This window comes from Lingula anatina, chromosome 6 (genome assembly GCF_051362555.1).
Source record: "Lingula anatina isolate TDL-2025a chromosome 6, LinAna3.0, whole genome shotgun sequence".
Taxonomy (NCBI): domain Eukaryota; kingdom Metazoa; phylum Brachiopoda; class Lingulata; order Lingulida; family Lingulidae; genus Lingula; species Lingula anatina.
In genome coordinates, this window is record NC_141772.1 from 2,985,451 (window position 1) to 3,013,210 (window position 27,760).

At 35.5% G+C, this 27,760-nt stretch overlaps 4 protein-coding genes and 4 non-coding genes across 18 annotated transcripts in view; all 8 read right to left on the reverse strand.

Moving 5' to 3' along the window:
* Nucleotides 1–318: 318 nt before the first annotated feature.
* Nucleotides 319–4,717, reverse strand: LOC106166997 (disks large homolog 2-like). Of its 2 annotated transcripts, none has more exons than XM_013545657.2 (8): nt 4,571–4,717; nt 4,273–4,314; nt 3,793–3,911; nt 3,469–3,571; nt 3,084–3,159; nt 2,189–2,314; nt 1,697–1,968; nt 319–1,181 (listed from the first exon to the last, which is right to left on the reverse strand). In XM_013545657.2, the coding sequence occupies exons 1-7, from the start codon at nt 4,613–4,615 to the stop codon at nt 1,823–1,825; spliced, it is 657 nt and encodes a 218-aa protein (XP_013401111.2). In that variant the 5' UTR covers nt 4,616–4,717; the 3' UTR covers nt 319–1,181; nt 1,697–1,822. The 2 variants fall into 2 exon arrangements, with proteins under 2 accessions (XP_013401111.2, XP_013401110.2); XM_013545656.2 differs by having other exon boundaries at nt 3,078–3,159.
* A 657-nt stretch (nt 4,718–5,374) lies between these two features.
* On the reverse strand, nt 5,375–5,446 carry Trnap-agg (transfer RNA proline (anticodon AGG)). The gene has a single exon. It is a non-coding gene; the product is annotated as a tRNA-Pro (tRNA).
* Nucleotides 5,447–6,670: 1,224 nt separating this feature from the next.
* Nucleotides 6,671–6,742, reverse strand: Trnap-agg (transfer RNA proline (anticodon AGG)). Its single transcript has one exon. It is a non-coding gene; the product is annotated as a tRNA-Pro (tRNA).
* A 697-nt stretch (nt 6,743–7,439) lies between these two features.
* LOC106166996 (uncharacterized) lies at nt 7,440–10,749 on the reverse strand. Its single transcript, XM_013545655.2, has 8 exons — nt 10,604–10,749; nt 10,325–10,369; nt 9,826–9,944; nt 9,450–9,552; nt 9,094–9,169; nt 8,802–8,924; nt 8,286–8,555; nt 7,440–8,012 (listed from the first exon to the last, which is right to left on the reverse strand). Exons 1-7 carry the CDS (start codon nt 10,646–10,648, stop codon nt 8,410–8,412), a joined length of 657 nt encoding a protein of 218 aa, XP_013401109.2. The 5' UTR covers nt 10,649–10,749; the 3' UTR covers nt 7,440–8,012; nt 8,286–8,409.
* Nucleotides 10,750–11,430: 681 nt separating this feature from the next.
* Nucleotides 11,431–11,502, reverse strand: Trnap-agg (transfer RNA proline (anticodon AGG)). The gene has a single exon. It is a non-coding gene; the product is annotated as a tRNA-Pro (tRNA).
* A 1,507-nt stretch (nt 11,503–13,009) lies between these two features.
* Trnap-agg (transfer RNA proline (anticodon AGG)) lies at nt 13,010–13,081 on the reverse strand. The gene has a single exon. It is a non-coding gene; the product is annotated as a tRNA-Pro (tRNA).
* Nucleotides 13,082–13,653: 572 nt separating this feature from the next.
* LOC106166994 (multiple PDZ domain protein) lies at nt 13,654–17,090 on the reverse strand. 2 transcript variants are annotated; one of them, XM_087016033.1, is made up of 8 exons: nt 16,954–17,090; nt 16,637–16,678; nt 16,116–16,234; nt 15,792–15,894; nt 15,452–15,518; nt 15,090–15,218; nt 14,647–14,879; nt 13,654–14,402 (listed from the first exon to the last, which is right to left on the reverse strand). In XM_087016033.1, the coding sequence occupies exons 1-7, from the start codon at nt 16,996–16,998 to the stop codon at nt 14,734–14,736; spliced, it is 651 nt and encodes a 216-aa protein (XP_086872159.1). In that variant the 5' UTR covers nt 16,999–17,090; the 3' UTR covers nt 13,654–14,402; nt 14,647–14,733. The 2 variants fall into 2 exon arrangements, with proteins under 2 accessions (XP_086872159.1, XP_013401107.2); XM_013545653.2 differs by having other exon boundaries at nt 15,446–15,518.
* Nucleotides 17,091–19,603: 2,513 nt separating this feature from the next.
* Nucleotides 19,604–27,760, reverse strand: part of LOC106167007 (voltage-dependent calcium channel subunit alpha-2/delta-3) — a 91,641-nt gene continuing 83,484 nt past the window's right edge. For 4 of the 9 annotated variants that reach the window (XM_087014384.1, XM_087014385.1, XM_087014390.1 and 1 more), the window contains 5 exons: nt 26,428–26,474; nt 24,488–24,610; nt 24,179–24,267; nt 23,560–23,598; nt 19,604–21,659 (listed from right to left, as the gene is read on the reverse strand). In XM_087014384.1, coding sequence (XP_086870510.1) covers nt 21,540–21,659; nt 23,560–23,598; nt 24,179–24,267; nt 24,488–24,610; nt 26,428–26,474 — 418 coding nt within the window. In that variant the 3' untranslated portion in view covers nt 19,604–21,539. Of the gene's footprint in view, nt 21,660–23,559; nt 23,599–24,178; nt 24,268–24,487; nt 24,611–26,427; nt 26,475–27,240; nt 27,455–27,760 lie in introns of those variants that run through there. The other 5 variants (XM_087014387.1, XM_087014391.1, XM_087014389.1 and 2 more) reach the window with 4 other exon arrangements.

Below are 27,760 nucleotides of genomic sequence, written 5' to 3' on the forward strand. Positions count from 1 at the left end.
TTACCATGATTACTGGCGAAAATGTATGCATTTACTGTGGAAGTGAAAGCCAACATCAAATGACAAGTCAATCTATAGGTTAAAGTAAAACATACATAACCTTTTTATCCAAAATTAAAATTTCTTTTTCAGGCAATATCTCTGAATTTGGATTCGGTGTTTTGTGCCGCTTCTAATTGTTTATTCTAAAGCTTTTATTGGTTTATTTAGACCGATAATCACTTTTAGGCGCTTACAAAATTTATTTCGTCGTATATAAGGATATAGTAACTACGATAAAAAATTTTTAGGGTGCAGTAAGATACTCAGACGTATAGATTTGACACTTGACGAACGCGATTCTGTCCGAGGCCAGTTGAAATGATGAATTTTTAATATCAGAATGAATATCTACAATCTACAATCGCTACTATTCGTTGGGGTTTTCAATCCATCGGTTTCTCCCGTAAAAACCAAAATTAAGCGACAACATACAGTTTTATAATTAAAATCTATTAACAATTTATTTACACCCAACAAAAACTTAACAATGTTGACAATAGGCAATAAGAGTGGCATTAATCAAACACAATAATCATGATGTTTACTGCCCCGATAATTCAGGGGAAAAAAATACTTCATTCAATATCTTTGAACGTATAAAACAGCTGGCTTGAAAAAACACTTGATCTCGTCCGTTATTGCTGAGTATCCCGCTAAGGAGGAGGGATAGGAGGGGGAGCGTGCTGTAACACATTCTGGTTCTAGAGAGTCTCAATTATAAAGGTACACTACGAACAATGACCGCGAGCATTGATCAAAACCAATTCAATTATCCAATACAGTCTTCTCACATGTTACAGACCCGCTGACTGCATGTTTCCTGAATATGTGCTCTTTATACAAAACATAACACAAGGAAACACACGAGAAATTATCGTTACAATTATTTATCAAAACCAAATTTATAGTCTCCGAATACAGATCAGTCCTGCTGAGTGCATGTTTGTTGAATACTTGGTCTTAAAAATTGTTTTTACAACAAAACCGAGGCAGTCTGGTGAGCAGAAACGTGAGCAATCCATCCATCTGTCTGGGAGAAAACACGCCGTGGACTGGGGGATACAGCAACTGTTGTCTATGTGAATAATTTGTCATTCACGCTGTTGAAGGAACACATACATGTATCTTGACTTGTGGAACTGAAGTAGAAAAAAACATACATGAGATTTCCGCGTTAGGATTAAATATATATCCTAGGAACTGGAGTTGTACCATTGACAAGACATGATAATGTATAATACTAGTACTAGTCACAACACGATTCGTGCACTATATGCGACGTACAAAAGCTACTTATATCGAGCTGAAGTCGAGTGAGAATTTGCTCTTGTATGTCGCATACAGTGGACGACGAGTAGTTGTAAGTGACATCCCCCGGGTGGCGCTTCAAGCAGTAGGATGGATGCACAGAAGTCTATGAAAATACAGCCGCAAGTGTAAGTGCAATTATCCTATAGTTCGAAGCGCCGACCGCGGGAAAATAATACATGTACTTAAGGATCGCTGAAAGACATCAATTTTTTAAAAATCGAATTAAATGTAAATTTTAGAGCAGTTAGCTTACTTGGTTTGTTGGATTTTAGGCATTGGAAGTGTAATATAAGTTTGACAAAGCACGAAGCCATCTTTTCAACAATATCTGGAAAATACTTACATTTCATTGTGTCTGTAGCATTTTTTGTCACAGTTTGGCGCCATCTAGTGGATCTGTAATCTGTCTTACACAGCTAGATGCTCTCTAATGACGTAAATGTGTGACTCCACGCTGATTTGCACGTGATCATGACTCGTTGATATTCGTGGACTTACGGCTGACGGAGCAAGTCGTGAACTTGTCCACGGCGTTGTCTGTGATGTTGATGTTCAGGTTGCTTACTTTCTTCTCCGTGACTTGCGCACGTGGCAGGTTAAGAGAAATGGTGTTATCTGTAGAAAATATATAGAAAATGTTAAACACAGCAATTAAATTCGCCAAAATCATTTGCAAAAAAACTTATTTTGATACAAAACTATGGCAACGGGAACAATAAGATTAAAACTGATTTTATTTTATTTTATTTTATTTTATTATTTTTATGGATTTCATGAGATTTTTAGCAAAATATACCAACTGGAATGGAAATCAGGTAATTTTGTGATTTTTTACCTGCTTTATATTCCATGTATGTTTTTTCCTGGTTTGTATTCTTGTTAGATGCTTTCTTCGTTACGGACCGACAGAATTTGCCCTTGGCTTTACTCAACATTTTCTTGGCTTTCACCAGAAAAGAACCTGAAAATAAATTGAAACAATGTAAATATATAAATCATACTGGCTACGTTACAGTGTCACTTCGATGACGCAACTTAAACTTTTAAGCACCCCGCACACGGTAAGCAATTGGCGCGCGCCACTTGCGCTGAGCAAGATGCTCGGGCTCCTCAGCTCCCCGCAAACGCTGCGCTCTTTGCTCAGCAGAGGTGCCTCCCGGCCTGCCCCTAGCGGACGCACTGTGAACTGTGGGATCACGTGTTTAAGGAAACATTACATATTGTTGTTTTTTCTGATAGTAATGGATAATGGTGACCACGTTAATCAATCAGACTAACTATAACTGTGTACATTTTTGTTGACTTCGCTGGGGGCTGCCATTTTTGTTTGTTTCCGGCTACTGGCACATGCGCATTGTTAGCATGGTGTGAGCAATCGGCGCTTGCACCCCGCACACGCTGAGACATTTGCCTCAGGAGACCAAAAAAATCAAACACGTGAGAAATTTTGCTCAGCCGCGCGAGAGGCAAAAATCTCACCAAAATATCCCCGCACACGATGAGAAAACGGCGCAGCGCAAGTGGCGCGCGCCAAATGCTCACCGTGTGCGGGCCCCTTTAGATTACTTTAAGTAGAGCGTCTAATATCAAAAAGGCTATTTTTTTCTTTTTTTTTTTTTCTTTTTTTTGACATTGGAAGGCGGGTTCAAGACAGAATCAAACAGCGACACAGACATGCATTGATTATATTAAAAGCATGAAATATATTATAAATTAAATTTTACCTTTACCTTTCTTTTTGTCATCTTTCACATCTGAGAGAGAAAATCCATTTTGACGTGGTAATGCAGTCGGCCTACTGATCACCTGAAACAAATGAAAATAATACTTTATGTACGGTTCTCGATAACTGCCATTGTTCGCTTGTCGAATATCAGAATAACAACCCTTGGTTTTTCATAACAAGACGCTTTTCATTAATGGCCATCGTATTTAGGCCTACTAAAAAGGTGTAATGCTACATGTTTAAAAAATATATTGTCCAAACGATATTTTTTAGTATCAATGGACATTAAGTATCCCAGCGACATTATAAATATTTCAAGCTGCATTCGCGTAAACGAGTAGATTAATAAATCCATTAGTAAATTTGTGACCAAAAATCACCCAACTCACCATATTAACTGTGTTGCCGCATTCCTTCAGTACTTGGATAGCTGTAGACTGGTCAACACCGTCGAAGGAATGGCCATTCACACTCAACACGCGGTCATTCAATCTAACAGAAAGAGAAATAGGATAGATTAATTAATTTACCAAATTAACAGGAATTCACTAAGGATACCCGAAGGAAGAGCATAAAAATACATTAGTGAATGAATTGCAAATAACAACTAAAAAAACACCTGAAATATGTGCAATAAGAAAACATTGTGTAACAGGGGATTTATAGTACTAAAATTTGTACTAATAGACTATAAAACATGAACTCTTACTTACTGTAACTTTCCTTGAGCTGGTCCAATCTTGATGACATCAGAGACAATAATGGACGTAGTAGCATAACATAAACTGTCAACAACACCACTCACGGCTATACCAAAACCCACAACTGGAACCTAAACAAACGAAATGGATTTATTAATTTTCTAAATATATCCCTTGCTAATCAAAGAAAAGAAATCGTGACATTTGATGAACCTCGTGACGTCTGATAACACCGGACGCCCTGGAAAAAGACCATTATTTATTACGATGGGAAACCGAAACAGGTTATAGTGCCGGTAAAAAGAATGGCCTTATTCTCACTAATACATCACTAATTTCATATTTAGGAACAGTTATACACATTTAAAATTCCTTGTCAGTCACTCGCCACTGCATCAACTCCACTGCGGTCGTGTAATATGTAGTAAAATAAAACGGGGGAAAATATTGCAGGAAAAAGTGGAAATTAAGTCAGCTTACGCGTAAACTCACCTTTCTTATCTGCACACAACGCACCTCACACACTTCTTCCACCTTAAAAAATTAGAAAAAAGATTGATTATTACATCACTTAACATTGAACACTGCGTACATGCTTAAATCCAATTTAATAAAACCGAGTAATAAGCTCGAGCTGAATGCGTTGCTATATATATTTTCAAACAAAATTCGAAGTTAACAAATATTTAATGCCATTTTTTATTATTTCACTAGGTTGAAATGCACATGATCAAGGTCGGGACGATTTCTTGTTAGTTATTAAGATCAATGTCATTTGAACATATTTTACCTGCTTCTTAGCTTCTCCAACAACGTTACACATCTTCAACTTCATCTTTTCGCTTTGAGTAAATTTGTATAAACACTGAACAACTAGACTGCATACAAGTATGACAGAATGTGAACTGATTGCAGATGGTTGACCACGCGTGCTATTTATACCTTGATTCCTCCAGATCATGCATGCTTGTTGAGGCACGTGCCGAGACAGCCAATCAGATAACAGGTTACTGGACGGCTGAGCGCGTGCCGTGTGAGATCAACCTTAACAACATAATTAGTGCATGCGCAGTAAATCCAGGTAGCCTTTAGAATTACCTGGTCAATTAGGTGAAGCCAATAGATAAAGGATAAGCGTACCAAGGCGAGTAGTTATTATTATCATTAATTATCACTCCCTAACTCAACTGTAATTATTTTGTACCAAAACGATTTAGTTTTATGTCATATTCTCTGCTTTCCTCTTTTAAGAGTTTTCAATACTTTAAATATTCCATATTTATTGTGCTCTATTTTTAAATGTTAATTGTTTTGAACAGCAGTGGCTGCTATATTTAGTGAATGGCTTATGTACGCAGTGGCAATTGGCCAAATAAAAAGGACTCACAAGAAAAAAATTCACAAGAAAGTCAGTAACGTCTTCGTTTTCCTGTTTTAGACAACGCTAGCAGAAAGACTTTTTGAAATTGCCTGTCATAATAAGAAGAGACAGAACAAGATTAACGGTTCCCCCTGTTCCTCACCCCACACTCCTCTTTATTGTCCTCAGGCGATGATCGTAAATATTCTCCGGAGAAGAAAAAGACTAAAATAGGGGCTCGTCCGGGAGTTGAACCCGGGACCTCTCGCACCCAAAGCGAGAATCATACCCCTAGACCAACGAGCCGTACCTTCAATATCTGCTGAATAAAAACAATTTATTGGTAACCGAAGTAAAAAAATGTCAATCAAATGACATATTTAACTATCAACTATATGGTTCTGTTGTAATTTTAAGAAAACACGAACTTTTTGGCAGCAAACTAGCTTCAGAGTCTCCTCTCAATTGATGCACAAATAAGTGTACGCTAAGGCAAAAGACTAAATAAGGAATGGAATTGTGAAAAAGTGCCTCAAATAACGCCCTCAACGTACTTCATAAATATCTCACATCCAGTCATTGCTACCGTTTGTTAATATCCACAGCAGTGGCGTCTTCGTATGCTCTGCTTTAGACATATGACGTTCAATGGGCGTCAAGCAAAATAATGACTAAAAAAAAAAAAAGAAAAAAAAAAAAAAAACCACTTGCACAAAGACTCTTTGGTGACATTGCTCTAAATAAGAGGAGAAATGTACAGGAATAACAGGGTTTTTACTTTTCTGAATGTTCACGCGCTTTCGTCTAATTTGCCCTCTTCAAACGGTTGAAATATTTTTAAACAAGGAAAAGATAAAGCAGGGCTCGTCTGGGAGTCGAAACCTGTGTTATGGACAACAGCGCGTGCCGTGTTAGATCAACAATTACAGCTTAATTAGTGCACGCGCAGTAAATCCAGGTAACCTTTAGAATTACCTGGTCAATCAGGGGAAGCCAATAGATAAAGGATAAGCGTACCTGGGCGAGATGATATTATCAGTAATTTCCTGTCATTAAATTTCACAGTTTGGACGACAATTATGTTGTCAGTTTTTACTAAGTACGATCTATTATTTTTTTTTTTGTTTTTGTCATCTTTAATCTACAATACTTAAATATTTCAAATGTTTTTCTATATTCCATATTCATATGCTCATTTTTATGTACGCATATGCAGTAGCTACAGTGTTTTGTGAATGGGTAATGCGGAGGTAGATAACAAATACATTAATGAATGTTGTTAATTAGACACCATCTTTCTGTTACGTATCAAGTTGCTTATTAGAAAAGGGACAGTAAGCTTTTCTTGACAAACAATATTTATTTAATAAGTCTAGTAATATGTTGCAAAACACAGGAAGGAAAATCGTAAAACAAAGTTTCAACTTCTCCATAGTGTCTCAATGTAAACTAAATTATCACTCCACAGTCTCCATGGTTTCCAGTTTTTGCTACCACCCATAATTTTTTCGAAGAAGAAGAAAACGAACAGGGCTCGTCCGGGAGTTGAACCCGGGACCTCTCGCACCCTAAGCGAGAATCATACCCCTAGACCAACGAGCCACACATCCCTATCTCAAAATTTCAAAGAATCACGTTTTAATTTCAAATTACCGTCCATGATATACCTTGAGGAAATTTTAAAAGGTTTAAGATAAAAGCTTATAAAATGACAGATTAGTCTAACCTATTCGTATCCTTTTCGTTTCTGTTTGCTGTACTAGTTTTTATTAAATAACTTGGGAAATAAATTATTTAGACCTGATATTTCAAAAGCTTGTGTAAGGTTCTTTAGGAATTGTTCGTCTTGAATGTCACAGCTGGGAAAGATAAGTTGATACTCAGGAGCTTTTTGATATTAACTAGATGCGACTTTCTGACATTTTTAAACGCGTATATACTGTTGTCCGTAGCCACATTAAAAAGGCGATTTAATTTTCAAATTATTAATATTCAGGTAACTGAGAAAAAATTCCATATTATTTCTGTCGAGAATAAAATGTTTAGCAGAAAGCTTGCAGAACTTGACATGTCGTTCTTGTCTAATAATTTTAGTCCTCTATTCATATACTTAAGACAAAAACAAATTTTCCTTCTTACGAATCAGTGTTAAATTTTGTGATTTCAGTTCTAAGTTCCAAGCAAATCATGGTTTAATAAGACCGCCCTAGACACTGGCATTCTAAAGTAGATCTAAAGTAGATATAAGTAACTGAGCAATTTCACCCCACCCCATTTCATTCAAAACAATATACTATGGTTTATAAAATAACAATTTATTTACATTCACATAAAATATTAACAATTTATTTACATAAACAAACTTAACAATATTGACAGGACGATGTTGGCATTAATCAAACACAATAATCTTATTGTAGATTAATTACTGCGTCGGTAATTCAGTTGACAAACAGCTGTCAGTCAGCAATATATTGGTGTCTTTATAATCCACGAGTTAGGGTTAATATTGGTTTTATCTTTGAAAGTAAATTGTCACTAGCGCATCCAGAAATTCGCAAAAGAATATTCTTCACAATTTTCCCGGCATCTTTAAACATTTGAAACAGTTGACTTGATCGTGTCTCCTATATTGCTGGTCCCACCAAGGAGGAAGAAATAACCCCGCCGTGCCACTGCTTAGATCAGCTGTTGACTAAAGACTCTCAGTTATATAGGCCCACACAAATTATTGTCACAAACATTGTTCAAAACCAATTCAATTCTCTGTCTAAAAAAAGCTTTACAACACAACCGAGACAAAAAACTCTACAACCGATGGCGCTGTGGATACTTGCTCACATCCGGTAGTAGTACATCTTCACTTGTGGAGCTGAAGGAGAGAGAAATATACATAAGATTTACTGTGCTACGATTATTTGTATCCTAGGGCAAGCGCAATTAACTAGTCCTTTTGCGTATAATGTAACTTTCTTGTATAATAATACTTAAAATTTAATGACAGAAATTAGAAATGACTAGAAATTAAACGATATCCAATAATGAAATTTAATTTGAATGATAGTACATTGACACCTTTGATTTGTAATAAGAATTTGCATAATGAAAATATCGCATCGTTACATCTCAAATGTAGAATACTTACATTTCAGTGTGTCTATTGTAGCTTTCGTTTGGCGCCATCTAGTGGGTCTGTAATGGTAACGTCTTACACAGCGAGATGCCCCCTAGTGACGTTAAGGTGTGATTCCTCGCCAATCTACACGTGATCATAACTCGTTGACGTTCGTGGTCTTACGGCTGACGGAGCAAGTCGTAAACTTGTCCACGGCGTTGTCTGTGATGTTGATGTTCAGGTTGCTTATTTTCTTCTCCATAGCTGGGGCACGTGACTGGTTAAGAGAGATGGTGGTATCTGTAGAAAATATAAGGAAAATATAAGACACCGGACCACGATTCAAATCCCCAAAACAACAAATATTTGTAATAAATTAAAAATAAAAGAATGCAATCGGATACAAAACTATGGTAACAGGAATAATTTGGTCGTGCGTAAATATGTAATGTATTCTTACTGCTGTGAGTAGTCACTGGATTACATGGGATTTATAGCAAAACTATATGGTATTTATGTGTTTTGTAAAATTATGTAATTCCTTACCCGCTTTCACATATTCCATATCCGTTTTAACCTGGTTTGTGTTCTTGGTAGATGCTTTCATTGTTACAGATCCACAGAATTTGGCTTTGCTCAGCATTTTCTTGACTTTCACCAGAAAAGAACCTAAAATAAATTAAAATAAGTAAATCATACTTACTACGTTACACCAGAACACACTGGCACAATTACCATACCGTCAGGCGACTATGAGGAGAGGTGTATGAGGAGCCTTACACCAAAAAGCCCTTATAAACAAACTATTCTCATACTAGTTAGTGCATTCAAATCCTACCTTTTCCTTTCTTTTTGTCATCTTTCACACCAGAGGGAAACAATCCATGCGGTGATGCAGTCCGCCTGCTAATCACCTGAAATAAACGAAAATATCGAATCATGATAGGATAACGATATGTTCTTGTCACTTTTACCATCATTGTGCGTTTGTCGAACTAACTAAAACAACACACAGTGACCATTGCTATCAAAACAAAATTTATAAGCTTACCAAAGCGCGATTTTGTTAAGACATACAATTTCCAAACGAGTATTCCAGCTTGCTACATTTTGTAAACTTTCAGCAGCATTTGTGTTGGCAAGTAGATGGAAAAATATCTTCGTAAATTTATGATCTAAATACACCTCACTCACCATATTAACTGTGTTGCCGCACTCCTTCAGTACTTGAATAGCTGTAGACTGGTCAACGCCGTCGAAGGAATGGCCATTCACACTCAACACGCGGTCATTCAATCTAGCAGAAAGAGAAATAGGAACTCACATAAAAACATGTGACATGATACTCTAAGAAAGAGCATGAAAATGCTTGATGATTTGTGAATGTATGTATACATAAATATTATTGAAAAAATATGAAATTTGTGCGCTAAGAAGAAAACAGTATGTAACAAGGGTACTTTGACTTATTCTAAAATTTGGACTAAAATGTGTCTTAAATAACTATAACCTTTTCTCAGTTATGATATTGATAACACCTATACTTTAATTAATACTAAAATATACTTACCGTAACTTTCCCTCAGCTGGTCCGATCTTGATGACATCAGAGACAATAATGGACGTAGAAGCATTACATGAACTGTCAACAACACCACTCACGGCTATACCAAAACCCACCACTGGAACCTAAACAAACGAAACGAAATTTATTAATTTTTTTCCTTGCACACGAAAACGTGACATTGATAATAAATTGCGTCACTGGACTCCGATTTCATCTAAAATATGATCACAAGGGAAGAGCATTAACTACTACGATGCGAAACTGAAACAGGTAATAGTGTGACTATCGTTATTGGTTGCTTGGGCTTTACCAGCTTTACATGGTCATATTCTCCCAGTGTCACTAATCTCATATTCAGAAACAATTAAACAGAATTTTTATTTTAATTATTTGTGTCCCCACTGCAGTCGTGAAATGTGTTGAATAATAAACAGGGCATCGTCAAAACTAATCCTCCTTTAATAGAAATCTACTAGACAATGTATAGGGTGCATAAACTCACCTTTCTCAACTGCACACAATGCAACTCACACACTTCTTCTTCCACCTTAAAAAATGAATAAAAATTGATCACTACATCATTTAATGCGGAACACTTCATACCAACAGCGAATAAGATTAAATCAAGTAATAAAATCAGGATTAATGCCCATATTTATTTAATACAACGTTCCCAAATACAACAATTAATGGTGAAAAGTTTTTATTTTGACAATTCCTGCGACATATGGACAAGTAGCTGTCACCATGAAAAATGTCAGGGTAGAATATCATATTTTACCTGCTTCTTTGCTTCTCCAACAACGTTACACATCTTCAACTTCATCTTTTTCTCTTTGACTAAATTTCTATCACTAGTGAACGACAAGACTGCATACAAGTATGACAGAATGTGAACTGACTGCAGATGGTTGACCACGCGTGCTATTTATACCTTGATTCCTCCAGATCATGCTTGTTGAGGCACGTGCCGAGACAGCCAATCAGATAACAGGTTACTGGACGGCTGAGCGCGTGCCGTGTGAGAACAACCATAACAACATAATTAGTGCACGCGCAGTAAATCCAGGTAACCTTTAGAATTACCTGGTCAATCAAGTGAAGCCAATAGATAAAGGATAAGCGTACCTGGGAGAGATGATATTATCAGTAATTATTTCGTTAATTATGTTGTTAGTTACTGTTAATAGTCTCGAAACGATTTAGTTTTTCTTTCTTTTTCTTATTTATTCCTTTACTCTATTTTACTTTTTAATACTTTCAGTTCCAATTTTTATTATGTTATTTTTTACATATATTTATTTTTGAAACATATGCTTGTGCAGGAACAGCAGTGGCAAATATACTCCACAAACGGGTAATGCATGCAGAGGGAAGTGGCAAAATAAACAGCGCCAGAAAGACAGTTACGTCTCCGTTTGCTCTGATTGACTCAAATAAAGAAAAACGGGCTTTAAGAAAAATTATAACTTGCGCAAAGACCTTTGAGATAACCTGTCATAAATGAGAAGAGAAATCACAAGATTGAAGGATTTCCCTTTCCCCTGAATGATAACCCTACCGTCCTTTTTGCCCTTTGGTGATGAAAAAGAGAAACAAAGAACAACAGGGCTCGTCCGGGAGTTGAACCCGGGACCTCTCGCACCCTAAGCGAGAATCATACCCCTAGACCAACGAGCCACTTTGTTACCCAAGTAAAAGGCCTATAAAAAAAACAAATGAAAATTGTTTAAAAATGTACTTCAATAAAATACTATAAATGTCTCAAATGAAGTCACTGCCATCGCTCCTTAATAATCAGTGACGTCTATGTATGCTGTGCTTTTTAAAAATGAAAATAAAATGGGCGTTAGGAAAATTAATGATTTGCTCAAAGGGTGGTGAGGTTGCCTGTCGTAAATAAGAGGAGAAATGTACAAGAACAATAGACTTCCCTTTTTCCTGAATGTGGACGCGCTTTCTTCTAATTTGCACTCTTCAAACGGTGGCAATATTCTTCAAACAAGAAAGTAAAATCAACAGGGCTCAGTGAAAGATATGGGGGGGGGGGGGGGGGGGGTCCTGACCCCTCTTCGATTCTGAATAAAATGACACCAATGGTCCCTTCTTGAAATTAGAATTTTGACTAATAATAATGATAATATTTATTTCTTAAAAACCACACTGCACTACCGTCTTAGTGCTGTTTACAAATAAAATTTCCAAATTACAAGTAATTATATAAATAAGAAAAGCTGAAGTGAATAAAACAATTAAAATGATAAATGCTGGTTATAATAGAAACAGCCTAAAAAATGAAACTTTTTCTGATAAAATGAGAAAATATATAATTTCAAGTATTAAATTTTAAATTAAACAAACAAAGTAGCTGAATCATAGTTGCACGACTGAGCGCGTGCCGTGTGAGACCAACTGTACCAATATAACTAGAGCACGCGCAGTAAATCCAGGTAGCCTAGGTATTACCTGGTCAATCAAGTGAAGCCAATAGATAAGCGTACCTGGGAGAGATGATATTATCAGTAATTATTCACAGTTTGGACGGCAATTATGTTGTCACTTTCTGCTAAGACCCAGTACGGTCTATTTATTTATTTATTTATTTATTTTTGTCATCTTTTCCGTAACTTATGGAAAAGTTTAAATTTTAAATACTCCATGTTTTTTAATGTTCAGTAGACATATCTGTGAATATCTAGTAAAAATCATTCTGTGGTCCTGGTTGGGGGGTATCCCTAGACCAACTAGCCACGTGTACGGGTTTTTGTGATGAATAATTTCAACATTTTTAAATGAATTCCAAATGGTGAACATAACCAGACGTATTGTAAATGGCTAATGCACGCAGAGGCAAATGAAAAAATTAATAAATATTGTTTATTAACCATCGTATCACTGTTAATTCTGGCAAGAAGATAAATGGAAAAAATACCTATCGTTCATAACTTAGAGATCAGAAGTAAGTTGATAGGAGGAATGAGAAGAAATTTCAAAACAAATTAGCTGCTCAGTATAAAAATCGGTGTGATAAGAAATTGTGACTTGCACTTACATATGTTGTTTTGTCTGTCCTACGACAGAGGAGAATAGAAAAAGATCAGTTCACTCCCCGCTGAATGCTAACCCAACCTCCTCTTATTTGTCTTCTAGAAGCGGTCTTGAATACTATTCGAAGAAAAATCTAACAGGGCTCGTCCGGGAGTTGAACCCGGGACCTCTCGCACCCTAAGCGAGAATCATACCCCTAGACCAACGAGCCACGTTAATATAACCGATCTATACACTAATTTCCAATGATAACGTATACATTTCAAATGATGTCTTTTTTACCTCTTCTAATAAAATGGACAGGAAATATCGAACGTTTCAAACGTTTATGAAAGGTATTTTTATTTCCTTTCATCGTCTGTACGATCACAGCTAGGAAAATAAGCTTTGCAGAAGTGTTGTCAACAACAAAATGCATAGATTTCTGCAGACAAGAAAAAAAAGTAATTTTGTTATTGAATATCTGAAGTTAATTGATTCAGCAAGAGGTTCAAATGAATACTGTCGAAAATGTGTCTTAGAAAAACAAAGTTTTCAAAAGAAAGATAATAGCACCTAAATTATAATTTTCAGTAAACGATTCATATCCTGAAGTAACAAAAAATCCTTCTTACGAATCTGTGTTGAATTTTACTCTTTTAATCAAACAACTTAGTTTCAATCAATATTTACTAACACCGCCTGGTAACTAATATATAGGTACTTGACGAATTTCATCGCTTTTAAGGGCATACTAAAGGAAAAACAAGTAGCTTTCCCCATTCAACTCAAAACAATATACCATGATTTTAGAAAAACAATTTATTTACATTCAAGTAAAATAATTATAACAATTTATTTACAGACAAACAAACTTAACAATATTGACAATACGATGTTGGCATTAATCAAACACAATAATCTTGTTCTAGATTAATTACTGCCTCCGTAATTAAGCTTAACAATATTGACAAAATGATGTTGGCATTAATCAAACACAAGATTATTTTCTGACGTTATAATTCAGTAAACAAACAGCTGTTAATCAGCAATATACTGTAATGTACAAAATAGGTTTAATATAGGTCTTATCTTTGAAAGTGAATAGTCACTAGCGCATCCAGATTGCGCATCTGGCACAAGAGTATATCTTCACAATTTTCACGACATTTTAGCACATTTGAAACAGTTGACTCGAAATCCGCTAGATCTTGTCTCCTATATTCTTAGTTATATTCTTAGTTATCCCAGGAAGAAGGAACAAGGAAGAACATACAAGCCCGCCGTGAAGCAGCTTAGATCTGCCGATGACTAGAGACTAGAGTAATATAATATATAGAGTAATATATAATAAATTAATCATCGTCACAAATATTGCTCTGAACCAATTCCTCATACGCAGTCCTGCAGAATAATTGTTTGCTGAACCCTTGGTGTTATAAGGGTAGTGAGTGAAACGGCACGTTGGCTATTCGTTCATCTTTCTCGGAGGAAACGCGTTGGACCGGGGATAGCATCATATTTCTTACACCCGCTGTAGTACATCTTCACTTCTGGAAGTAAAAGAAAGAACAATGTACATGAGATTTACCGTGTTACGAGGTATCCAAGGCCAAGTACAACTGACACGTCCCTTTACCTTTAATGTAACTGTTTTACTTGAGATGTTAAGAATCAACTTTGAATAAACAGCAGTGAGACTGCATTTTTGTTCGACTTGAATTCAAATCAAGAGCACAGATTAGGACATCGAATGCCACACGATACATCTCAGATGAATATCTGCATGATACTTACATTCCATTGTGTCTAAGGGAGCTTCTTGTCACAGTCTGGCGCCAAGTGGGTCGGTAGCGAGATGCCCCCGGTGACGTAAAAAAGAGATCATAACTCGTTGATGTTCGTGGTCTTACGGCTGACGGAGCAAGTCGTAAACTTGTCCACAACGTTGTCTGTGATGTTGATGTTCAGATTGCTTACTTTCTTCTCCATGACTGACGCTTGGGAATGGTTAGGATAGATGGTATTATCTGTAGAAGAAATGTTAAACACCTCTCGTTAATCGTTTATATATAGAAACGGACTTGGATACATTTTATAGCAATATTAACCAAACACTACACTAGCGTGCAGTTTGATTTGCTATGTACACTGTACTTAAGCCGCTGTGAGTTGACACTGGTTTTTGCAAAATATTTACTGAAATGGATATGTGTTTTTAGAACTGTGCGTTTTCTTACCTATTTTTTTATATTCCATGTAAGGTTGATCCAGGTTTGTGTTCTTGATAGGTGCTTTCTTTGTTACAGATCCACGGAATTTGCCTTTAGCTTTGCTCAGCATCTTCTTGGCTTTCCCCAGAAAAGAACCTGATAATAAATTGAAACATGTAAATTATTTACAACAACTAGCAAATTAACGCAAAAATTGATACCATCACAACGTCGCTCCGGAACATAATGCCACAACTAACACACTACAACTAGCCACTATGAGATTGTCAACACGATTGTCTACAAACTGGAAAGCGGGTTTAAGTCAAATCGCGACAGAGACATACATAAGGTATATTGCAAATTTAAGCGTTAAATCTTACCTTCACCTTTCTTCTTGTCATCTTTCACATCAGAGACATTTTGACATGGTAATGCAGTCGACCTGCTAATCACCTGAAACAAACAAAAATCACGACTCAAGAAGTTTTCGCTTTAACTGCCATTGTGCGTTTGTCAAATATCAGAATAAACACGCTATGTTTTACAAAATATGCCACAATTGTCCATCGTTTGCTTAAGTATATACCATAGTGTAATTTTGTCCATGCGATTGTCCAGGATTCATTGTTTTGCTTTTGGCATTATATAGACTTAGAGCAACTAGATGTTAGCGAGTAGACGAAGAAATCTTTTCGTAATTTTGATATCAAAAAACACCCTACTCACCATGTTAACTGTGTCGCCGCACTCCTTCAGTACTTGGATAGCTGTAGACTGGTCAACGCCGTCGAAGGAATGACCATTCACACTCAACACGCGGTCATTCAATCTAGCAGAAAGAGAAAGGGGTGGATTAATAAATTAACAAAATAAATAAGTTCACTGATTTCTGATTTCACTATTTTTATAAGAAAGAACATACAAATGCCTGCTGGTTAATGACTTGCTTACATAATGAAAATACTTGAGAAAACAGTGCGTAATAGTACTTTGAGCAGATTTTAACTAAAATTTGTACAAAAACGCGAACATGAGAATGTTGTTACTTACTGTAACTTTCCCTCAGCTGGTCCAATCTTGATGACGTCAGAGACAACAATGGACGTAGTAGCATTACAAGAACTGTCAACAACGACACTCACTGCTATACCAAAACCCACCACTGGAACCTAGACAAACGAAATGGATTTTCTTAATATTTTCCCTTTTAATCATTGAGGGAAAAGTGACGTTGATAATAAATTAATGTCATCAATATTTCGTCACTGGTCACTCCGATTTCTGGTCCCCTGGACGAAGGCACCCATAGCGATGCGAAATTTAAACAGGTAATTGTCTTTCCTTAAACCGAGTAAAAATCATGGTCATGTTCTCCAAACATCATATTCAGGATCAGTTATATATAATGATTATTCCTTGTCAGTTACTCGGTACTACATCAACTCCACTGCGGTCGTGTAATATGTCGTACTATAAACAGGGGAAAATGTCGCCGCAAAAACTACTTAAAATTTAACTACTTAAATCTATCAGAAATTGCGCCATGTACGATCGGTTACGCGTAAACTTACCTTTCTCAACTGCACAAAACGCAACTCGCACACCTCTTCAACCTTGAAAGGAAGGATTCAAATTATTATATTACTTGTACAGAACACTTTATAAAATTAAATTAAACCAAGCAATAAACTGAAGGTGAATGCGTTGCTATATCCATTAAATACATTTTTTAATAGTTAAATACATCTTTTAATAGTTAAAATGATGCTTAGTTTTTATTGTTTGAAAATGTATATAATCAGGTTTGATTTGTTGCTACGTCCTTCGACATATGGACAACATGTAGCTGTCACCACAAAAAAATTCAGGTTAGAGTATCATGTTTTACCTGCTTCTTAGCTTCTCCAACAACGTTACACATCTTCAACTTCATCTTTTTCTCCTTGAGTGTATTTCTGTTAATAGTGAACGACAAGACTGCATACGAGTATGACAGAATGTGAACTGATTGCAGTGGATTGACCACGCGTGCTATTTATACCTTGATTCTTCCAGATCATGCTTGTTGAGGCACGTGCCGAGACAGCCAATCAGATAACACTTTACTGGACGACTGAGCGCGTGCCGTGTGAGAACAACCTTAACAACATAATTAGGGCACGCGCAGTAAATCCAGGTAACCTTTAGAATTTCGTGAAGCCAATAAATAGAGGATAAGCGTACCTGGGAGGGATGATATTATCAGTAATTACCTATTTCACAGTTTGGACGACAATTATGTTGTCAGTTTAGGCTAAGACCCATTCACAATTTTCATTAAAAAAAATTTAAACGAAATGTTTATCATTTTTCGAACATTTGCAGAAATACTTTACCTTTTAATTCTATTTTTTTTCGCATTCCATTGATCTTCATGTGTAATTTTTTGCCTTCTTTTGTCAGCATGTATTTCCTCTTTTTTATTTTTACACGTTAAAAAGGAAGGTAGTGGACCTTAAGTATTAATCACGATATGGAAAAGTTATGCAATTATAATAATTTTTCAATTTTCATTTGATTTGGTAAAAAATACTTTGCATTTTGGTTATTTTTTAAGCCGACCGAAGAAAGATTAATTCACAGTGTGCGATTTTAAGAGATAGAAAAACTAAAGACAAGTGACAGAAACCCATCTGGCAATGTCGCCACATAATTTTTCATTATAAATAATCAATAAAACAATAAAATTTTGAAATTACGGGGGTACTTTTGAAAGGTACTTTTAACTTTGACCTACTATACGACCCATGAAGCAAGTAAGTGTTATGGGTTTTCGCGTCTTCGTGTTATACGAAATATACTTATACTTGAGAAACAAACATTGGATGTAGAAATTTATAGGCGTCTGCTCAAAATTTTGTACAGTAAAACAAAACAAAACGTCAAAATTATTTACATGAGTAAATAACAACAAAGTCAACTCTTTGACTGTAACTCACAGATCGTTAAAAAAAGACCCAAATTATATTGCATAATTACATATATTCACTGCACTCTACTTTTAAAAATGTATAACTTCATAAAACTCATGATCACTTCTTTATATAACAGATATATTTAAGGTATTCTAAAAGGGGGGCAAAATGTCAATAGATTTTTGGCTCTTTACTCTTGAATTAGTGCATCTTTTACCACTTAGTCATTTCTTTGGTGGATGTCTAAATACGGTCTTCCGATTTTGTGACTTGAACATTGTAAACATGTTGCTCATTTAAGTTTACAGTCCCTGACGAAGGCATATGATCTTAAAGCTTGGATTTTTCTTATTTCCTTTTATTAGTTGATTTATATAGATCCCAAATGAAATAAATTGCATTACGTGATACCCGACTTTAACAATATACTGCGGTCTTCAGCTGTGTGTAAATGTGTAATATAATGGTTTAGTCTATATGGTGTCCCTCGATATCGCCTCAAACCATTTCCATTTCCGTAAGTGTAAATTTTGTTTGTAGATTTCGATAAAAAGTATTAATAAATAAATATTGATGGCCGTTAACCACACTAAATGTGCGAAATATTCGTAAGCTGCCAGTAAAAAAGTATAACTCTTTGTCCTTGTATTTTCCGGTCAGACCTTAGGACTACTTGGATAAAAAAAAAAACGTTATACGTTATATTCGTCCAAGTTTAAGCTAGGACCCATTTCTAGCCTAGGTTTAATGCAACGTTCAGGTACGCAATTAAAAGCTGGTGGACTGGGCGCGTGCCGTGATATCAGCCAGAACAATAAGATTAGTTCAAGGCCAGTGAATCCAGGCATGGACACAGAGTTTGATGGGTATTGTATTTTAATAATTTACCTGGTCAATCAAGTGAAGCCAGGATAACCCTACCAGAGAGAGATGATATCACCAGTAATTAACAGTCTTGTAATTTCACAGTTTGGACGGCAATTATGTTGTCAGTTTTTTGCCCTAGACCTAATACGCAGTGAAGTCTAGATTTAAGAGGCAATATTCACCATTTCCCCCCGACTCACTTGCTGAAATGTTTTATCTTTTAATTAAAAAAAAGATTCGTTACACTTTCATTCACTTTTTTCAAAAACCACTTTTAATGATAAACATACTGTCCGAAATTAAATCATTTCCGTGTCTTGTGGACAGGCTTATTCTGCTTCTTTTCACTTTTTACAAGTGCAATTAAATTCTTTAGCTTAAAAATCTGAACTTGAATAAGCTATATTATATTAATCAATGTCAGTATTCACTTTTATTTTGCTAATAAAATCGCTTGCGTTGCCTTTCTACTGTTTTCTGTATTTAGTCAAATGTAAGAAGAGTTCGATTCACAGTATGCATATAAGGGGCTAGTTTGTCAATGGATTAAACGTAGATAAGTGCACTAGAATACTGTTTATCATTCTGTGTAGGAGGCGCTGCTTAATTCTATTTTTTTTTTTACAAAATAAAAAACAATGACAATTAAAATCTGAATGAGATACTTGACAGAAAAATATGTTAAATAAATACAACCAAAAAACAACAGACAGTGGATATAGAAATTCTTTGTTTTAATCTGATTCGCTTTGAAATGAATAATCAAATAATCTTTCCTGACCATCTGTACAAAACTGTGTACAATCTTGGACATAATGGTGTAATTTTGTTCATGGTACAATGAAACAAGAGTGTTGAATATACAAATATAATATCAATGTAGGTACACCCCAGGAGTTCATGTTCATGCTTTACTGTGACTTTCATCACATTAATTGCAGCTTTCCCAATATAAATATCAATTTTGGTATAAAAAGACAATAACGAGCAACTTAAAAGTCACAATACATACAAGTCAAATACATTTACATATGTACAAATATTCCTCTCTCCTGTTTGCTTTATCACTGAATTCAACACTCTGAGTGTAAATCACAGATTTGTTAAAAAAAGACACCAAATAGCCTCTCAGCACAGTGATTTATGAGAAAAATTCACTGTACCTCAGTTCTCTTCAGTTATCAAACTCAAAAGTGTCTATACTACATATAAGTCATTTTTCAATACAACAGAACTAATTAAAATATTAAAAGGGAATTATAAATGTCAGTTGATACTTTTTTGTCTTAATACTATTCTTTCTGTCAGATAATTAGTCTTTTTTGTTAATATTAAAATGTCTTCAGAGATTGTATAAAAAGACAAAAGACAACACGCCTTGTTCATCAACTTTATATACATGTGTATGATGCAGTTCAATCCCCAGGTGTATAAATGAAAACACCTGGCAATTCCATAATTCAAGGAAGGACAAAAACCAGCCTCGAAACTAACAACTCACCAATTGGAAGAAATCATAATGTCTACATAGTTATCTACTATCACTCTCAAAAATGGAACTGAAGGAAAATAGTTTGGCCCAAAAGTCCATCTATAAACAACACTGTAAACTTTTCTAATAAATAATAAAATGAAATAAACAATAAAAATGATAAAATGGAAAAATAAAGAAAGAAAGAAACAGGAAATACCAAAACTGTATTAACTTTTTGCAGTCACTTAACGAAAAAAACAAACTTCTTCACAATAGCAAACAATTATGTTCACACACACACACACACACACACACACACACAAAAGGCTGGCATTTACCAACTGAACACAAACAGTACAACCTTAGTAAGACAGATACAGAGGAATACTATTAACTTTTAAATATTCTTCTCTTTCCTCATGGTTACTGGTTTCTAGACTGTAATTGCTAGCTCTACTGCACACCTAGACCCTGAGTATATTGGACAGGACACAATGGGGGAGCCAGGGAAACTGCAACGTAGTGTTTATCCCCAGGTTATGTAGTCAGTAGCAAATGAATTAGTATTCTATGGAATTGGATGCTTGGAATTCCTCTCCCCCCCCCCCATGCTGTGGATACCCCTTCTACAGCAGAAGGAGATGGAGCTAAATCTTTTTAATTTGTCAAACTTTTTTAATTTGCCCCCTTTATCCAACAGAAAAATAAGCTTGTACCCTTCACCTAAATGAGGAGTATTTGACCACAGAACTGATTGATTGAGTTTATCAGTTAGAAATCCTAGTGTAATTACATGTTAAGACCAGTTCAAACACTGCAATACAGATAAATATATCCTATGATTTGACAGAGGGGCCAGAGACAAAACCCTCAGTGCACATCCTTTAGCTGGTATACTGAATTGGTCATCAACATCTGAATTCGCCACTGCTGGGGAACAAGCACATGGTTGCCAATACTAGTTATTTTCGCAAAGTCTCTGTGCTTTCATGTTGCTGCCCATTGTTTGCAAGTGTTATCTTACTGTTGATAACACAACCAACAATACATTTTACCCACATCTCTGTGTGTACTGTAATACTGGCAGCCTGCAAGAATCTCACTCTACACCTTTATCATCAGCTGAGCTTGTTAAAGTCGCACACAGCATCCAGAGGTTTGGCAGGTCAGTGTTGGTTTCTAGTGACTTAATTGGTAGAAAATTAATACTAGTGGTAGTAAAACAGTGACGTGAGGAACTTGTATCCTTGGAGAGCTGCTTCCACAGTCTTCTTCTATCCTACGGCCGCTTATCTCAATCTGAAATGATTGAAATACAAGTTGAATTTTTTTTGCAATTTCAAGTTTTTTTTTCAATTTTATTGTAAATGATTTAAATGACACAGTGGCACAGCAATTTCAAAGTTTTCTTTTCTGAAAAGTGAATGGTGTTCACATATCAACCCATTCTGGAGGAATTGTCCCTCAGTTTCAGAGGTCATAGGAACAGAGGCAAGTTTGCAGTCACCCCTGAAACTTTTTGTATCAAAGAGAAAATGCACATTTTCATATTTTTAATTCTTCAAATATATCAGTAACTGGAATGAAGAAAAAAACCCCTGCATGATCAAAAGATCAATCTTTTCTTCTGTTCATTCAAGGTCACAAAATACAGGCCCGTAGCCAGCAATTTCAGAGGGGGGTTCGTTTTCTGAAAAAGTGGACCTTTTACCATAAATTCCTCAAGTACATATATCAGATTTTACCCAGAGTGGACCTTTTCCCAGCAAAAAGGGTGGTCCTTTCGAACCCCCCGAACCCCTCCTGGCTACGGGCCTGAAATATATGTACCTAAGATTGTTTTATCTTTAAAAAATATTTTAATCTATTTCAGATATTTCAGTTCAATTTGAAAATTCAAACAAAGACATAAGTACACACCTAATTGACTTCAATATTATGTAGAATCAAGTATACAGTTAAATATGTATTTTAACATTCGGTTCCACAATAAATCTAGTCCCCATCTTGACTTTATAAATTGACTGTCCTATATAATTATATTTTCTTTGAAAAAAATCACAATGCATGCAAAAACCTTAGTGCAACACAATACAAACGTAAAATATGTAAGTGTATCGAGACTGGTGACAAACAGAAAGTGTTCAACATGTACACAATCACATAGTATAACACGACACAGTAATGTGCACAATACGCTGGTGGATTCAGGATTTTTGCTGGGGTGGGGTGGGGGCAAGGTTGGGAAAAAAATCTGCCCTGCTAAATTTGCTCGGTAAATATGAAATGATAGATTGGGGAAGACTACCAATATATGTAAGACACAGGGAATATAGCTAGATTTTGTCCCATGTTATTTATTCTACTTTTTTGGGGGCGGGGGTTGGGGGGGGGGGGTGAGAGGGTGAGTTGGATGCTCCTGTTGTGCCCCCCTCCTGATTCTGACAACAAAATGACTATAAATGAGTGATCTTGCTGTGTTAAAGAAGACCGCAATCAGTTGGTCTTTTATATTCTCAAGTGTCAGCCCTTTTCACACTACACACAATTTTCTTTTCAAATTATCTAAATTTCATTTCATATCCCACCTTTGACATATAGCAGACAAGAATACAAAATACATACATAAACTTGACTCCAATTATCAAGTAACCTAACTGGTACTGCCTTTTACTAGTACATGTTTCATTAAAAATCAGTAAAATAATTCCAAAAATATTTTCTAAAAGCAAACAATGTATGCAGCTTTACAATTTTCAAAATTAGACTGGGTTCCCATACCTAGATCAATCTAACAGGATCAGTCCATCTCCAAGAGGTTTCTCCCTAAATTGCTTTCAGCTTAAGTGTTTTAGATGTCTCGCATGCCTACTGAAGCTGAATGATAATCAATTATTCTCTAGAAGCTTAAGTAGGCTTGACAGACATCTAAGCTGCTTAAGTTGGTTGCAATTAAGTGAGAATCCTCTTGGAGATAGATCGATCCACAGTTAGTAAGATAGGGTCTGGGAATGGTCCCTAAGTATCGAGAGAGAGAGAGAGATGAAATGGTGTAATGTGATACCAGAAAACAATTTATTTCACATGTAACTCTCAATTCAAAGCAATATCAAAACTCCACTACAATTCTGCAGAAAATCATAAAACAATGTTCAGTGTGTCAAAGGCATCAAGCAAGCATTCTTATTTGATCTTTTACCTCTTCTTCACTCAAAGAATATTCGTAGTCTTCTAGAAACTAGTTTTTGAGTAAAAAAATATACAAAGCTCACATGAAGCACACGCACTCTTCTATCAATCTGCTTAAAGTTATATAGTATGTGTTAGACCTTTATATATATATATAAACTGGAAATTTCCTCTCATAGTTATATAAGAATTTCATATGTAAAATGAATCAATGGGTGGTAATTTTTTTTTAAACAGTTTTGGATATGATGTACCTTAGAGACTGAAGAAAATGTGTAATATTTCAGGAAAATAAATTTCTGTCTATACAAAGGTCTGACGCTTATTGTAACAGTATAACATTAACAAACTGCAAAATGGTATTTGGTATTACAATTACAGCAAAGACACATAACAATAACTGATTTAACACTGCACAGCATAATTTTTTTTCCTTTTTCGAACAAATAGATGATGTTCATTTGTGACATGTTCATATAAAAGATTCTGAAGGAAAAGGTCTGTGTCTAACAACAGAATAATTATTAACAACTATTTCATATGTTAAGAGACTGTTCTGAGCTTATCAACTCCATTGCTTGTGAGGATTTTCAATAATTTTTAAAATAATCCTTTTTATAGATACATACCTGTAATTCATCTGTTAAATTATAACAATGATCTGGTCTCCTTCGGTATTTCTTTAATTTCATAGATTCGCATTCCTGATCATCTTCAAGTACTCAAAGTTAAGGAAAAAAAAAAAGAAATAAAACTATAAAATAATTATCAGTAATAACAGAGGTATATTTCAATATATTTGTATTTCAGTTTTATCTTTTGGGTCATCTAATTTCTCTCCCTCACTCACACACATGCACACATGTACGCATGCACGCACACTGACAGAGCTGTATTTTTTTTCTAAACCACAGAAAATGCACTGTTTCAAAGGATATATCTAACTTCTCTAGGCTCCAAACTAATAGGCATAGACTCCTCGCACGTGCACGTGGACTCTACGGCCAGGAAGAACAGGTTGGTGTTACGGACGCGCTGGATGAAAAATGACCTGTAACAACGTATAAGTAAAAAAGGAAATAAGTATGACTCATAAACCTTTACTTTTCCAAGCCATTTAATAAAACAGACATGTATATTTCTTTATTGATTCAAGCACATGGTATAATCTTATATATAATAATATGATGGCCACAAAAAGTAGTCAACCTTTATGTATAAATGTTATAATTATAATGAATGCAAACCAAAAATTAACTTATTACATATAGCCCATATATTCAAGTTATAGACTGTTTCAATTATATATTGGACAGAAAAATACAGCTTTAATAAAACATAATCAATGTTTTTTTTCAAAGAAATATTTTCAGTAGAGCACATCTAAAAAAGTCATCCAAAAAGTTCTTTCACCTGCTGTTCAAAAGATAAATAATTATAGTACTTGGAATATGTTATGATGTTATATATCAGAAGAAGCTCCCATTTTCCAGTAATCCATTGGTTATGAAAAGACATGTAGCTAACGGTTCCAATACTGCATTCTTGTTAAATAATAATTTTCCCATTTCCTTACCCTGAATTTCAAAGCCTAAGGGCGCATTCAGATTCACATATAGTACTAGCTGGTACGGTCCAACTCTGTGGGGAATTACTGCTAAATAGCAATAAGTGAAATCAGCTTAATTGCCTCCTTGGGCAACTAGGGGGTAATTAACCATCATGCGATGATTAAGCTGATTACATTGATTGCACTTTAGTGAGAATCACCTGCAGAGTTAGACCAACCCAGCTAGTATAATTTATGAATCTGATTGCACCCTTGTGAAGACCGACTCCTATAACCTGGGCTATGAGGGCAGACTGCATTGGACGATGAAATTCTGGGCAGTAATATCCCCATAATTTGTGCTATTGATTAAAGATACTAGTAGATGCGCATTCTTAAGCTGTACGTGTTAATGATTGACTGAAAAATTAGGCCGATTTCAAGAAGCCAATTTGGGAAGTGTAAGTGGAAAACTGACTAAATTCCTACTTTTAAAAAATTTTGAGTAAGTTCCATCATGCATCATGTCAACAAATCACACCCCAAATAACAACTTGTGCACTAATACAACTCCACCCAACACCTCAAATTCAGCGGAAGTTGATTTCAATCAACCAGTTGCTTGCATGACCACATGTTATGGGCTCATAATGATGGAATGCAATTGAAAAAATTATCGAAACAGTAAGAGTTAGACCACTAGATTGGATTGGTCTCAATATTATGCCAAGCCTGAAAATCCATGAGGGGCTTTTCAAGATGTGTGCAGACAAGGATGAAGTTAGACCGAGAAGCAGAGGGAAAAAATATGTAATAAATTAATAATAAAATTTTAACATCAAGGTACCATGAAAATACTAATCTGACTGATCTCTCTCTCCGGTCTAAACCAGGCCCAGTCTGAACACATCTTGAAGGGAAAGAAATGTCCAAAACACCCAGAAAGTAGCATATCAGAGCAATTTTTATGTCTGGGTCATTCCACAAAATAGTGAACATTTGAGTCACATCTGACAGTGAGGTACACATTTTGCACATTAAATGTCATAACTCTACTGAACAATAAATTGATTTTAGACTTAAATAAATATATTATTATATTACAACATTAAGATAATTTTGACTTGCTCAATTCTTTTCTGTACGTTTTTTTCTTAAGTACTCTTCAATAAGGAAAGGAACCAACAGTAATTAAAAAGTACTTAAAAATGTGTGTATGACTGATAAGACTCAAATTTTCTTTCTTTTTTATTTTTTTTTATTTTGAAGAATGAGCCACCATCAGAAAGTATCACCCCAATCCAAACTGAGCACCCGGGGGTTACTTATCTGGGTCGATAGAACACTCTATTTCACATGCCGTCTCGTTGTCACAGCTATAAAGTTTAAATTTAAAATTATATAAATTGTGTGTTGTAAGTAATCATAAGTGAATAAAACGTCACCTCTATTACAAATGTATATATGAAATGTCTGGCACATCACTTATCCAAAAAATGCTAAATTTTATATTAATGGTTGGCATATTGGTGGGTGGGGGGTTGGGTGGGGAGGGTGGCGGGGTAAAAATGGACTAGGTTTTTTAGCTATGGAAATGTCTGCTCTGAATAAAAATTTGATCTAGGTACTATGCAATCAATTATTATAAAATGTCCACTTTTTTTCAGAAAAAGCCTCCCCTCTCCCTGTTTGAAAATGCTGGCTACGGGCACAAAGCAAAACTATGATGCCTTAGCACATTTGAATAAAAGAAACTGTTGGCCCAGTGTTTTTTTGTCAAACCACATGAAAAAGAAATCACTTTAACAGTTAATGTTACTCATCTGCCACCAAATCTAGCAATTTTTGAGGAGTAAATATGAATGAAGTCTGTTGATCATGATAAAATGACAAGCTGAAGATTTTTGGTAAAATAATTTGCATTCTCTGCAAGCATGTCTATTTTCAGAATATATACATGTAGCTGAATTTACTTCCTGTTCATGTAACATTTATGGAGTCTCAGAAAACGCACAAAGATAATGTCTCAAAAGGCTAGTAAAAATGCCCTTTGTTAAATGACCAACACACCTTAAACAAGAGGTACCAAACATTTCCAATTTAAAAAACAATTACATCAATCTGCAGAGTACACGGCCTTACCTTGTGCACTCCTCGCACTCTTTCAAGATATTTACACTCTCATCGTTCTCTTGCACAGAGTCATAGCGTACAAACACCACTTCGCAGGGCATGTTTATTATTGTAGGAGTTGAAGAGAAGGAAAAATCGTAAGGATTGGTTTCAATTTGGTTACAATACGAGCCTGGGGGCATGGACTCATAGTCTAAATTACTGCAGTCCACTATCTCCTCACCTGTGGGGGCAAAAAATATGGAAAAATACAATCAGGGGTGTGTGTTTCAGGTGGCACACTGGCAGTCCAACCACTAACACTAAAAGAGAGAAGGCCTGCAGCGATGTGATGTTGTCTCTTTTAGTGTCATTGGTTGAACAGAATATTGGGGGAGGCTGAATCTGATTGTCCTTAGTGATGAATGAAAAAATTCCAAAACACTGTGCCTGAGAAAAGTTGTTTTTAGGATGTGGTCATGTAGAAATAAATTTTAGTTCTACTAAGTAATTCCTAAATGATATCACAAAAATTGCTCAAATTGCTTGT